The sequence below is a fragment of the Saccopteryx bilineata genome, chromosome 2, assembly GCF_036850765.1.
Source record: "Saccopteryx bilineata isolate mSacBil1 chromosome 2, mSacBil1_pri_phased_curated, whole genome shotgun sequence".
In the NCBI taxonomy this organism is placed as follows: domain Eukaryota; kingdom Metazoa; phylum Chordata; class Mammalia; order Chiroptera; family Emballonuridae; genus Saccopteryx; species Saccopteryx bilineata.
The window spans coordinates 341,883,895-341,896,877 of record NC_089491.1 but is presented as its reverse complement, the minus strand read 5'-3'; the positions used below and the strand labels follow the sequence as shown (position 1 = coordinate 341,896,877).

The following is a 12,983-nucleotide window of genomic DNA, read 5'->3' as shown; positions in this document are numbered from 1 at the left end:
TAGGACTGGGGACTTTGATGACTTTCTCACAGGCTTCCATCTCTGTGGCCCTTATGTCTACACTTACATGTTCTGTAGGACAAATAGCAAGGTTGTTGAACACAAGGCACTGAGGGAGTTCCTGCTCTGGTGGGTCCCAATTGCTGTCATTGCAATTGCTGGGGTATCTTTCTTGTTCCTGGTTAAATTGAACTTTGAATTTGTGAAGCCCCCAGACCTTTCCCACTTCTGCAGCAGCTCTCTTTTGCATACTTTGTATATTTTTTCTTCTTCTTTTTCTATGTCAGTTGGATTCGGTTTCATATTTTTGGAAATTCTTCAGTAAATATGGTCTTTTGATCAGAACCTCATAGAAGATACTGAAAGGTAGAGAGAGTATGTGGGCGGCATTCTGGGTGAGGGTTTGGTTTGAGCCAAGGCAAGGCACATCAGGAGTGCTGGGAGCAAGAGGGGCCCTGGGGAGCACAGGGAAGGTATAGGGGGAGCTGTAGGCTGGAACCCACAGACCTGGGCCAATTCACTGTATGTCTGCAGGGGCAGAGCAGTGTATAAAGACCTTCATGGTGAGGGGATGTGTTGAGGAGAGGTGAGTATGTTAGCAGCCAGAAAGATTAATGTGTACTTGAACCACACTGCTGCCCCATTTGCGGTCAACCATTTCCAGGGTTGGGATGGTAGAGATAAATCTGCCTTTGTTTTTTGGTGTGACCGCTACCTACCTGTCACACGAATAGCAGTAATGTATAGTCAGACTACCACCTGCAGGGATAGAGCCTTTGACCTTCTCATGTTCAGCTTCTTTACTATCATGAGATGAAATTCATATATAATGTAACCTGCCAACATATGTCATTTAAAAATCTGTGTAATGTCCTATTAAAAAGGGAGACATAAAAGGGTATATGTAATAAAATATATAGTATTTCAATATTTAAATGCTTAGATATGCCTGTGCTAAAAAAAGACTCCCTTATAAATTCTAAAATGTTCCCAAATCAGCATGCAGCACCACCACACTCATTGAAAACTATGGGACTAGGTCATGCTATCTAATGCCAAAATGTCTTCTTTGTATTTTTATTTTAGAGAAGTGCAATCGAGTTCATTTCCATTTGCCGTATCGATGGCAGTTCTTGGATGGAAGCCGGTGGAAGGATTTTGACAAAATGGAGTTTATTGAGGAGGCGTATTGCAATCCCAAGAAAGACAGGTAAGAAACGGGTCACTGGTGTCTGCTTGTGCCTGGGCTTTTGTGTGCAGGGTGGGAAATTTAGACAGAGCAGGGTTATTTTTGATGGCTCTCCCTCTCATACACACTCTGTCACACATACTTACATACTTAATAAGCAGCCTGATCTGGAATCTCTGGGCTGGGACTTGGAAGTTAATGTTCGTACTGGGGCTTTGGTGCCTCTGCTCTCCCACCTTCCTTTGTTTTCAGGGAGAAGCTGTGGGGGAAGGAGGTGGTGATAACAAGTGAGTTCAGAGCTGTTGGGACTGATCACATACATAAAGCCTGAATGATGAGTGCAGAAAAGCAAAAGACAATCACTTGTGAAACTTTAGCCTTTGCCTGTGAAGCCATATGGCTGAACTGCTTTTATCCAGCCTTTAACTTTCTTTTCTAAGTATGTCTCAGTATTTTCACTTAGTCAATTCAGAGTAAATGGGTAGTCCCTTATTTTCAGATACTTACCATGTCTTGAATTGAACTTGCTAAAATATGTTGCCAAGAGGAGAATTTGAGCCTACTTTTTGAGTGGATAAAATAAATTTGTGCTTAGAGTGCAATTGTGTGCAAATTACTCTGGCAAAGTATGTGAAACAAATTATTCCCCCAAGGAGGATTAAATGGCTCACAAACCACCCTGTTACTCTCTCCCTCTCTCATTCTGAAGCAAAATTTACACACAGTGAAGTGCAATATATTAAGTGTATAGTTTAGTGAGTTTGACAAATGCATACTCATGTGGCCAAGATTGATCTGGGTATAGATCATTTCATTACCCTAGCCCTGCTGCCACCCTCAGTGCCCACCTCATAGGCCACTGCTGTTTTGATGTCTGTCACCATAGATTAGTTTTGCCTGTTTTGACCTTCATCCAAGTGAAACTGTGCACTGGACTGTTGTGTCTGGAGTCTTGCACTCTGTTCTTGAGACTCATCCAAGCTGTCTTATCTGCTGGGCACATGCACATGGGCTACTGCAGGGCAGAGTTCAGGATGAAACTGCTGCGGGGGACAGGGGTAGGCTGGGTTCATCCTCAACTCTGCCAGCTGATGCCACTTTCCACCCCCATTAGCAGTCTCTTGTAGTGATATGTCTCCCTAACGTTTGTTATTGTCCTCCATCTGAATTTTTCCCAGTCTGGGGGTGTAACTTGGTATCTCCGTTTGCATCTTCTATGAGGAAAAGTGTCTCTCCATGTGTTTGTTGGCCATTTATGCTTCCTCTGCTGTAAAATGCCTGCCCTAGTAGTTTGCCCCTTTTGGCAGGGTTGATGGGGTTGTGCTGTGTTTTTAGTTACTTACTTAGTTCTAGGCATTTTTTAAATTTCTGGATATTAAATATGTTGAAAATATATTCTTCCTGTCAGGTTATGGTATTTTATGAAGAGAAGTATTTCTCGGTCTCATTTTTATTGTTTTATACTTTTTGTGTCATGAGAAATCCTTTCTTATCCCAAGACTGTAATGAAATATTTCTGAATTTTTAAAGAAAAGTTTTAGCTGACTGTTTAATTTCTCCCTGCAGGTGGTGAAGTATGGGTCCAGTTTCATGAGTTAGAAAATTTTTTCCATTGATTTGAGAGAGGAAGTAAGGGCAGGGGGAGAGAAAGAGAAGCATCAACTTGTTCCACTTAGTTCCATTTAGTTGTGCATTTATTGGTTGCTTCTCAGATTTGTTCCATTTAGTTGTGCATTTATTGGTTGCTTCTCAGATGTGCCCTGACCAGGTATCAAACTCATAACCTCAGTTCACGGGATTGATGCTCTGTCCACTGAGACACCCTGCCAGGACCCAGTTTCTTTTTTATATTTTTTTATTTTTCTGAAGTGAGAAGCGAGGAGGCAGACAGACAGACTTTCTGCATGTGCCCAACCTGGATCCACCCGGCATGCCCACCAGGGGGCGATGCTCTGCCCATCTGGGGCGTTGCTCCGATGCTACAGGAGCCATTCTAGCGCCTGAGGTGGAGGCCATGGAGCCATCCTCAGCACCTGGGCCAATTTGCTCTAGTGGAGCCTTGGCTGTGGGAGGGGAAGAGAGACAGAGAGGAAGGAGAGGAGGAGGGGTGGAGAAGCAGATGGGCGCTTCTCCTGTGTGCCCTGGCCAGGAATCGAACCCAGGACTTCCACACACCAGGCTGATGCTCTACTGGCCAGGGCCCCAGTTTCATTCTTTTGCAGATGAATTGCAGGTTTTGCCAAAGACCACTTGTTAAAAATTTATTTAATTTAAAAATGTAAAAATTGGGGTAAAATATACATAACATAAGATGTACCATCTTAACCATTTATAAGTGTACATACAGTTCAGTGCCATAAAGTACATTCACTTTGTGTGCAGACACCACTAATAGCTATTTCCAGAAGTTAATTTATTTTTAAGCCAGTCAAAACTGAGCCAAATTTGGCAAAATGTTAACACATTTTATAGCTTACTTTCACACTCAGCTGCCAAATACTACTTTTTAAAAGTAGGCCATCTTTTCCCCACCAGCTTTCCATGCTGCCTGTGTCAGGTGCCACCGTAGCAATACGCACCTGTCTCTGGCCTCTTCTGTCTCATTGTTTGGCTTGCACCAATACAACAGTCTTACCTCGTAATACTTTTAGTTACATCTGGTGAAGCCAATCCCCACCTTGTTTTCTTCATATTTTCTTGATTGTTCTTGGTCTTTTGCTTAGAAATTTGACAATCTGCTCCTCAATTTTTTTTTTATTTTTATTTTTTGCTCCTCAATTTTTACAAAAAACTTTTTAAAAATTGAAATTGCATTGACTACTGCCAGTGTGGAGTGAATTGACATCTGTGATGCTGAGACTTTTCATATATATGGTAACATCTCATTTAGTTATATCTTTAATATCTTTTAGTAGTTCTATAATTTTCTCTATTAAGGTCTTGTATATTTTTGGTTAGGTTTTTTTTTTTTCTTTAAGGATCCCTTAAAATTATTTTTACCCTTTGAATAGTATCAATACAACATCATATATGTCCTCACTCAAAGGGTTAACAAAACACTCACTACTCAAAGGGTTAAAAACTTTATTTTTTATTTGTATAATTGACATACAACAGTATGTAAGTTTAAGGTATACAGCACAATGACCTGTTTATACTTATTTATTGCAAAATGTTTGCTATAGTAAGTTTGATTAACATACATCACCTCATATGATTATAAAAATGTTTTGTTTCTTTGTGATGAGAACTTTTAAGATCTACTTTCTCAGCAACTATCAAATACAGTATACCAGACAGCATTGTTACTTGTAGTCATCATGTACTTTCCATCCCTAGTTAAAACATTTTTTGGGTTATATTTTTCTCTCTGCCAATGCATAGAAAAGTAATTGACAGTTGTATAATCTTACATCCTGCAACCTTTCTAAAATATCTTAACTCATAAGAATTGAATGTTGCCCTGGCCGGATAGCTCTGTTGGTTAGAGCATCGTCCTGATATACAAAGGTTGTGGGTTCGATCCCCAGTCAGGGCACATACAGGAATAGATTGCTGTTTCTGTCTGTCTCTTTCCCCCTTCTTCTCTCTTTCTAAAATCAATAAACTTAAAATAAGTATCTACTCTTAATTTATGTGAATTGTCCGTATACTGATAGTTATCTATGTATTCTAGATAACTATATATAGAAATTAATATAATTGGTGAATTAATATTTTTATTTCTTTTTTATTCTTGTACACTTTATTTCTTTTTATTGCCTTATTGTGGTGGCTAGGACCCTCTGTATCATGCTGAATAAAAGGGGTAATAGTTGAAATATTAGTTTTTCTCCTGATTTTAAAAGTAGTAACTTTTAAATGTTAAAATAGTACACACTTAAGCCTGAATAAATGTTTTGAACCTTTGGCCTTGTTAAGGAATTCTAATTTTATTACTAATATGCTAGGAGTTTTTTTTAATTATATATGTAAATTGGATTTTATTGAGTGTTGCTTCTGCATTCATTAGGAGCTCCTGTAAATGTTATAGAATTTCTTTTTGCAGCTTGACAAACTGTCTTTTAATTAAAAGTCAGTTTACTTATATTTGTTGTGATTACTTAAACATTTGAATTAATTTTTACTATTTGTTCTGATTTTTACAATTTGACTTGCTTTTTCTATGTTTTTCTCTTTTTGTTCTTTTAGATTTTTTTTCCTCATTTTTTTTTTATCTGATAGTTTGGAAGTTATATACTTAATACCTGTTCTTTTACTGGTTAATCTAGAAATCTAAGTAAGTCCTTTAACTTATCAAACTTTACTTCCAACAATTTAAGCTAATTTATATTTTAAATCATTCTCTCAAACTAGGAAAGAATCTTGAACACTTGAATTCTGAGGTAGTTCCATTCAAGCCTATTTACTACTTGTATGAATTCAGGCAAATTACTTAACCTTCCCATGTCTCTGTTTCCCCATATGTCAAGTAGATAAAATAATAGTTCCTACATCAAAGGGTTATTTTGAGAATTAAAAGAAGTTAATATATGTAAAACTCCCAGAACAGTGCCAGGGATAGAAGATGCACCATATATGTGTTGCTTCTATTCTTTTTTGTAGTCCTAGAAGTTGGAAATTAGCATTGTTTTATATAGTCACTATTGTTTCAACTTACACACTTATCATTTAGTTTTGTGCTCAACATTACTTTGCCATATATTTCCTCATGGATCATTTTCTTATTTTAAGTTCATCTCCTAGAAGTTATCTTACTAAACGTCTAGTCGCAAATGTGTTTTTTGTCTGAAAGTATTTATTTCATCCTGCTCCTTTAAAGATTATTCTATTGTTTCCTGGCTTCCTTTGCTTCAACTTAGAAGTTAGCTATAAGTCTAAAGCAGGTAGAATAGTTTCCTAGACCTGCCTTAACAGTTTACCATAAGCCAGGTGACTTAAAACAGAAATTTATTCAGTTCTAGAGACTAGAAGTTAGAAATCGGGGTATCAGCAGGGCCACATGCACACTGGAAACACTCAGCATTTGTTAACTCTCATTATTTTGGCTTCTAAAGCTTTCCCTTTCTGGCCAGCACAGCAATGCATTTAGAACATTTTTAACCAGCATTTTCTGTGTAGTGAAAGGAATGTTATGGTAATGGGTTTTCCGTATAACATTGACTTTATTATTTTTGCATGGCAAACTGATCTTAAAAGCAGTCCTTTTCTTGCCCCTTGGAAACTTTTTTTTTCTTTTTTGTATTTTTCTGAAGTTGGAAACGGGGAGGCAGTCAGACACTCCCGCATGCGCCCGACCAGGATCCACCCGGCATGCCCACCAGGGGGCGATGCTCTGCCCATCCGGGGTGTTGCTCTGTTGCAACCAGAGCCATTCTAGAGTCTGAGGCAGAGGCCACAGAGCCATCCTTAGCGCCCGGGCTGGCTAACTTTGCTCCAATGGATCCTTGGCTGTGGGAGGGAAGAGAGAGTCAGAGAGGAAGGAGAGGGGGAGGGGTGGAGAAGCAGATGGGCGCCTCTCTTGTGTGCCCTGGCCGGGAATTGAACCCAGGATTCCTGCACACCAGGCCGACGCTCTACCACTGAGCCAACCAGCCAGGGCGGAAACTTATTTTTTAAAATGTGCATGTCACATTTATGTTCACATCTACCACCCGAGCATTTGGAAGACCACAGGTGGAAGCTGAGGCGTGGGGCCTATGTTCATTTGGCTGGTGGGGTTTTAAGTATACTTCTCACTTTCTTTTGCAGAGTCCTTTATCCTGATTTGCTTGGTATTTTTTCCTTTGAGTATGTGAACTTTGAGTCTATGAAGTTTGGCCCTGCCCAGCTTCGTCGCCTCTCTACGGCCTCCTCGGTTACCAAACCTCCACACTTCATCCTCACCACCGAGTGGATTTGGTACTGGTCTGATGACTTTGGTTCTTGGCAGGAATATGGAAAACAAGTAAGTGTGATGGAAAGAGGGTGAGTGTTTCCTCCTGAGAGTCCCTATGGATGGCCCTTCCAAACATGGGCACAAGGATTGTTCTGAGTGGGGAGGGGAGGTTCAGTGAAAGAGCCACAGATCTCCACATTTATTGACTCACCTGTTTTGCAAGGAGTTATGGCCAGATGAGCTAATTTGGACTTCATTTGTCCGAGGTTTTATCTTTGAACGATTCAATATTTGTTGGCTCATGAGATCAGAGTGACTGAAAGTTGTAGTGAGGTCATGTTTCTTTATTGGTTTTGTTAACTGGGGCTAGAAAGATACTTCTCTTACTGTTGAACAGGTAACTGGAGCAAGTGCTCGCATGTGCAGGAATGTTTTTATAATAAAAGTTTAAGTCTGAAGTATAAAGTTTAAGGATTTTCTTTTATTTTTATTTTTTATTCTAGAGAGGAGAGACAGAGAGGGAGAAAAAGAGGAGAGACAGAGAGAGAAGGTGGGGAGGAGCTGGAAGCATCAACTCCCATATGTGCCTTGACCAGGCAAGCCCAGGGTTTTGAACCAGCGACCTCAGCATTTCCAGGTCGACGCTTTATCCACTGTGCCACCACAGGTCAGGCTAAGGATTTTCAAAGCTGGCTTTCCACCCCCTTTTTTTTTTTTTAGAGAGAGTCAGAGAGAGGGATAGATAGGTACAGACAGACAGGAACGGAGAGATGAGAAGCATCAATCATCAGTTTTTCAATGAACCTTAGTTGTTCATTGATTGCTTTCTCATATGTGCCTTGACCGCAGGCCTTCAGCAGACCAACTAACCCCTTGTTCAAGCCAGAGACCTTGGGTCCAAGCTAGTGAGCTTTGCTCAAACCAGATGAGCCCGCACTCAAGCTGGCGACCTCGGGGTCTCGAACCTGGGTCCTCCACATCCCAGTCCAACGCTCTATATCCATTGCGCCACTGCCGGGTCAGCTGGCTTTCCACCTTATCCATCCCAGCAACGTTAACAGAAAGTGGGCAAGAGTAAGAAAACGGATTTATTTCAGGTATTGATTTGGAATCTGGATCAAATAACTGCTGCTATAAATTATTTGAAGATGTTCATTGATGGATCACATTAAAAGGAATGTCCTGGTCACCTGTAGAGGTATAAAGTATGGGAAAGTCGCCATTTTTATAGGGACAACCTCTCCAAAATGGAAATTGGGTGTGTGGGCCCAGTGGACATTTGTACTTTTTGTGGTTGCATGAGGCTGTGTTCAAGCTTTAGTTTCTTATTCTCAGATGCACTTAGAAGATCTTCTTTGGGAACACTGGAATGTAAGCCCCATGAGGTCAGGAAGGTTGTCTCTGGCCACTGATGTGCTTCCATACCAAGGATGATGCCTGCACCAAGCAGATCCTTGGGAACAGGTGTCGGCTGTTTGAAGGACAGAGATATTGTTGCCTTAAGCCCATCAGTCAGTTGGATATGGTCAGTCTTAGTGGTGGCATGATTTGGACCTTACTCTGCCTCCATTTCTTCTAGCACCAGCCTGTCTGCTTTGGCTGTTCCATCTTCCCCCTTTCCCACTTGACTTCCCTTCTCCAGCATCCCGAGACTCTGCTCATCTCTCCTGCCATGTGGGTTTGCTCAGGGAGGTGCTCTAGCTTTGCTCTCGGTTTGGCTAGGAGCAGGAGGAAAGGGGTCCTGTGTGGCACTGAGAAAGGGAAGAGGGTGATGGGTTGGTCACACTCTAGGAATCGAGTTGATCTGGTAACAGCATAGAGGGACACATGGCAGACAAGAAACACTTAGCAGATGTGGTAATCTTGCACCTTTTGTTCAGCAGTTTGTCTCCCTCTGGGGGAGGCAAGCTCTCTGGAGCTTAGTGGTTTGCCATGGGACCCTAGGGATAGAAAGTACGTTTCTCTGGGTGGCTTCCCAAACTAGGTGTCACTTTGGGGACAAGGGACCTTTCTCCTCCAAACAGCCTACACTTAGGGTATTCCCTTTTTTATGTCACTATTCCTTAATGCAGTGTAGTCAGAGTGCATAACTTTGTTAGAATCTCTGAGATGGCTCTGTGGGTATGATTGACACGCCCATATATGACATAGACATAGTGCTGGTGGTACAGATGCACTGTGGGGACGTGGGGACGTTCAGCTGTATGGTCTCAGTTTGTACAATCAGCAGGACTGCCTCATAAGGTGACCTTTTTATTCCAGCCCTTTTTTTCTCATACATTTCAGATGTGACCCCATATTTTTATTTGTTTCTTAGTTTTCTGCAGATTGCCAGTTCAAGATAGTTTTCTCTTGATTCTCAGAAAAACTAGGTTTTTTTCTACCTGAGCTCAGGATGTACTCCCAAATTTCAGGTCCAAATTGCCTCCACTATATTAATTTCCTAGGGCTGCCATGACAGAGTACCACAAACTGGGTGGTTTAGAACAACAGTGATTTATTTTCTCATTTCTGGAGGCTGGAAATTGAAAGCAAGGTGTCTACAAGGTCATGCTTCCTCTGTAACCTGTAGGGCAGGGGTCCCCAAACTATGTCCCGCGGGCCGCATGTGGCCCCCTGAGGCCATTTATCCGGCCCCCACCGCACTTCCAGAAGGGGCACCTCTTTCATTGGTGGTCAGTGAGAGGAGCATAGTTCCCATTGAAATACTGGTCAGTTTGTTGATTTAAATTTACTCGTTCTTTATTTTAAATATTGTATTTTTCCCGTTTTTTTTACTTTAAAATAAGATATGTGCAATGTGCACAGGGATTTGTTCATATTTTTTTTATAGTCTGGCCCTCCAATAGTCTGAGGGACGGTGAACTGGCCCCCTGTGTAAAAAGTTTGGGGACCCCTGCTGTAGGGAATCCTTCCTTGCCTCTTCCTCGCTTGTTGGTTGCTGGCAATCTTTGCGTTCATTGGTTTGTAGATGCATCCCTCCAGTCTGCGTTTGTTGTCATACAGTGTTCTCCTTGTGTGTTCATGTGACCATCCTCTTATAAGAACATCAGTCACATCAGATTAGGGGTCCCTCTTAACTATATAATTACGTCTGCAATGACCCTTTTTCCAAATAAGGCCAAATTTTTGAGGTATTTGGGATTAAGGGACACAAACCCATAACCCAGCAGTTCTCAACCTGTGGGTCGTGACCCTGGCGGGGGTTGAACGACCAAAATACAGGGGTCACCTAAAGCCATCAGAAAATACATATAGGTGACCCCTGTGTTTTGGTCGTTCAACCCCCGCTGGGGTCACGACCCACAGGTTGAGAACCGCTGCCATAACCTATTTTGTGTATAAAAGAATTACTGTTCTTGGCCCACTGAAATTTATTGTGTTAAACTTGATGTCCCTGAGGTGCTGGGCTCTAGGATTCATTACCCTGACCTATATCCTCATTGGGATTTTCTCAATAGGGTTCTCATGTCAGCTTACCTTTTCCACTTTACCCCTTTCCTATGATCTCTGCTTTAATCTCTGAGGTCCACAGTTACCTTCACCCTTTTGTGTCTGAGCCACCTATTCACCTACTTGGAAGGAAAGACTCCCATATATTCCTCCACTTACCAAAGTCTGACTTCTGTTCCCATTATTGTTCATCTGGTCATTATTCAGGAGGTGGAACACAACCGTACACAGCCCTTACTGTACCATAGACACTGGCAAGGGGCAGAAGGCTCAGGAAATCCATGGCACTTTAAATCTTTGCCTAGAGTGCTGCTCACTCCCTTCTCATTCTCCTGGCATTCTTGCTTCTCCCCTCTGTCCTTTATGGGCTTCTTTCCCACTCTCCTTGGTGAATGTTGGTGTTTTCCAAGATCCAGTCGATATCCTCATTGTTCCCACTTGTATGTTTGCACTGGTGATGATGTTGATTCTTCTGGCAGGGGTGCCCCCCTCAGGTGAGCTCTATCTTTGTCTGTAGACCAGAATCCTCTTCAAACATCAGACTTGTGTATCCAGACACCTGCCTGATATTTCTGCAGTTCCTTTGCTTTTTGTTCTGGGAGCTGTGCTAAGTGCCTTGCATGCCTTATTTTAATTACTTCCGACCCTTTGTGGATGGCATGATGCTATTGTGTAATGACACAAGTATGATTTCAGTACTATTATTACTTCTATTAGAGAGGTGAGATAACTGAGGCTCAGAGATGTTAAAATAACTTGCTGAGGTTATAGAGTAAACTGGTTTGGGCCAGAATACAAACTCAACCCATTCCAAAATCTTAGATATCCTATAGGTGATTGGAATGAGGATGAGAGATCAAATGAGTAATTGAAAAAATAGAAGAGTTCTCCAAGGGACTAAAAAAGCAAACAAGGATGACCGCCCTCTGATAAAAGGGTGGCAGGAGCAAGACTGGACGGAGAAGAGGCAGCAGTGCTCAGGCTGTGCAGTCAGGCAGCATTTGGGAATTCACTGTTGATGTTTCACCTTCATCTGAGTGCTGTATCACCCGTTATGAGTAACCATGGGCCTTCTCTTCCACGGCTCCCATTGTGCTTATTCTGGTTAGCAGCACCTATGTTTACAATCTTTTGTTTTCCCAGGCATCTTTTAGGAAGCAGTTGTATTGGCTTCTGCTCCATGCCTCCCTTTTCTACCATATCCTTGCTCCCTTCATGCCTCCCCTATGACACCAGTACCACTGTGGGCACGACTTCAATGTGGCAAGGACAGCAGCAGTGTCTGTCTTTATCACTGTAGATTGTTGCTTCATGAGGCGTCTGGCTTTTCACCTTGCAGGACGTGGAGCACCCCACGGCCACCATCAGCAGCAGTGATTTGGAGAAGGCCTACCTGGCATACTGTGCATCAGGCTCTGACACCAAGGCAGCCACTCTCAAGTTCCAGGCTGGAAAGCACAAATATGAGCTAGACTTCAGAGGTACTTACTGCCCTGCTACCCTTATGCAGCAGGGCCTGGCCATCTGCTGGCTGTGCCTTTCTCACGTCAGCCCCGGAGGAGCTCTGTACACGCAGCGAGGGCCAGGAAAGAAAAAGGGGTGCTCTTTGCTGCTGCAGTGCTTCCTATCCAGAAGGGGAGGCAGGCCTGTAAACGGGATGCCAGTCCCGTGGGGTCGGAGAGGGGTGGGAGCAGAGGAGCCCGAGGTAGGCACAGGAGCCCAGCAGTAGAAGTACAGGCAGGGTCAGTGTCTGCGCAGGGTGGCTGTCCTGTTGGCCGTGGCCAAGTCCTTCTGTGTCTGAGGATTAACCTTAGTCCCTGACAAGTGTTATGGTGGTTTGCTATGCAGCTTTGCTTCAAACTTCAGGTGTGGCCATGTTAATCTTTCCAGTAGGTGCCTTCAGTGTAAGTGGGCTTCTGGGTTAAGTGTATGGTAGATGCATACATTGATAAAAAGTCGCTGGGGCCCTGGCCGGTTGGCTCAGCGGTAGAGCGTCGGCCTAGCGTGCGGAGGACCCGGGTTCGATTCCCGGCCAGGGCACACAGGAGAAGCGCCCATTTGCTTCTCCACCCCTCCGCCGCGCTTTCCTCTCTGTCTCTCTCTTCCCCTCCCGCAGCCAAGGCTCCATTGGAGCAAACATGGCCCGGGCGCTGGGGATGGCTCTGTGGCCTCTGCCTCAGGCGCTAGAGTGGCTCTGGTCGCAATATGGCGACGCCCAGGATGGGCAGAGCATCACCCCCTGGTGGGCAGAGCGTCGCCCCTGGTGGGCGTGCCGGGTGGATCCCGGTCGGGCGCATGCGGGAGTCTGTCTGACTGTCTCTCCCTGTTTCCAGCTTCAGAAAAAATGAAGAAAAAAAAAAAAAAAAAAAAAAAAAAAAAAAAAAGTCGCTGGGAAACACATTTCTATATTCTCATGGTCACCTGAAACTAGGCCTAAATGACTTGTCCCTTTTACCTTGACAG

At 43.1% G+C, this 12,983-nt stretch overlaps 1 protein-coding gene across 1 annotated transcript in view; it reads left to right on the top strand.

The window, feature by feature from the left end:
* Nucleotides 1–12,983, top strand: part of PARP12 (poly(ADP-ribose) polymerase family member 12) — a 39,613-nt gene that overhangs the window by 14,780 nt on the left and 11,850 nt on the right. Inside the window, exons 5-7 of the mRNA XM_066262438.1 lie at nt 1,087–1,210; nt 6,941–7,136; nt 11,860–12,001. Coding sequence (XP_066118535.1) covers nt 1,087–1,210; nt 6,941–7,136; nt 11,860–12,001 — 462 coding nt within the window. The remainder of the gene's footprint in view (nt 1–1,086; nt 1,211–6,940; nt 7,137–11,859; nt 12,002–12,983) is intronic.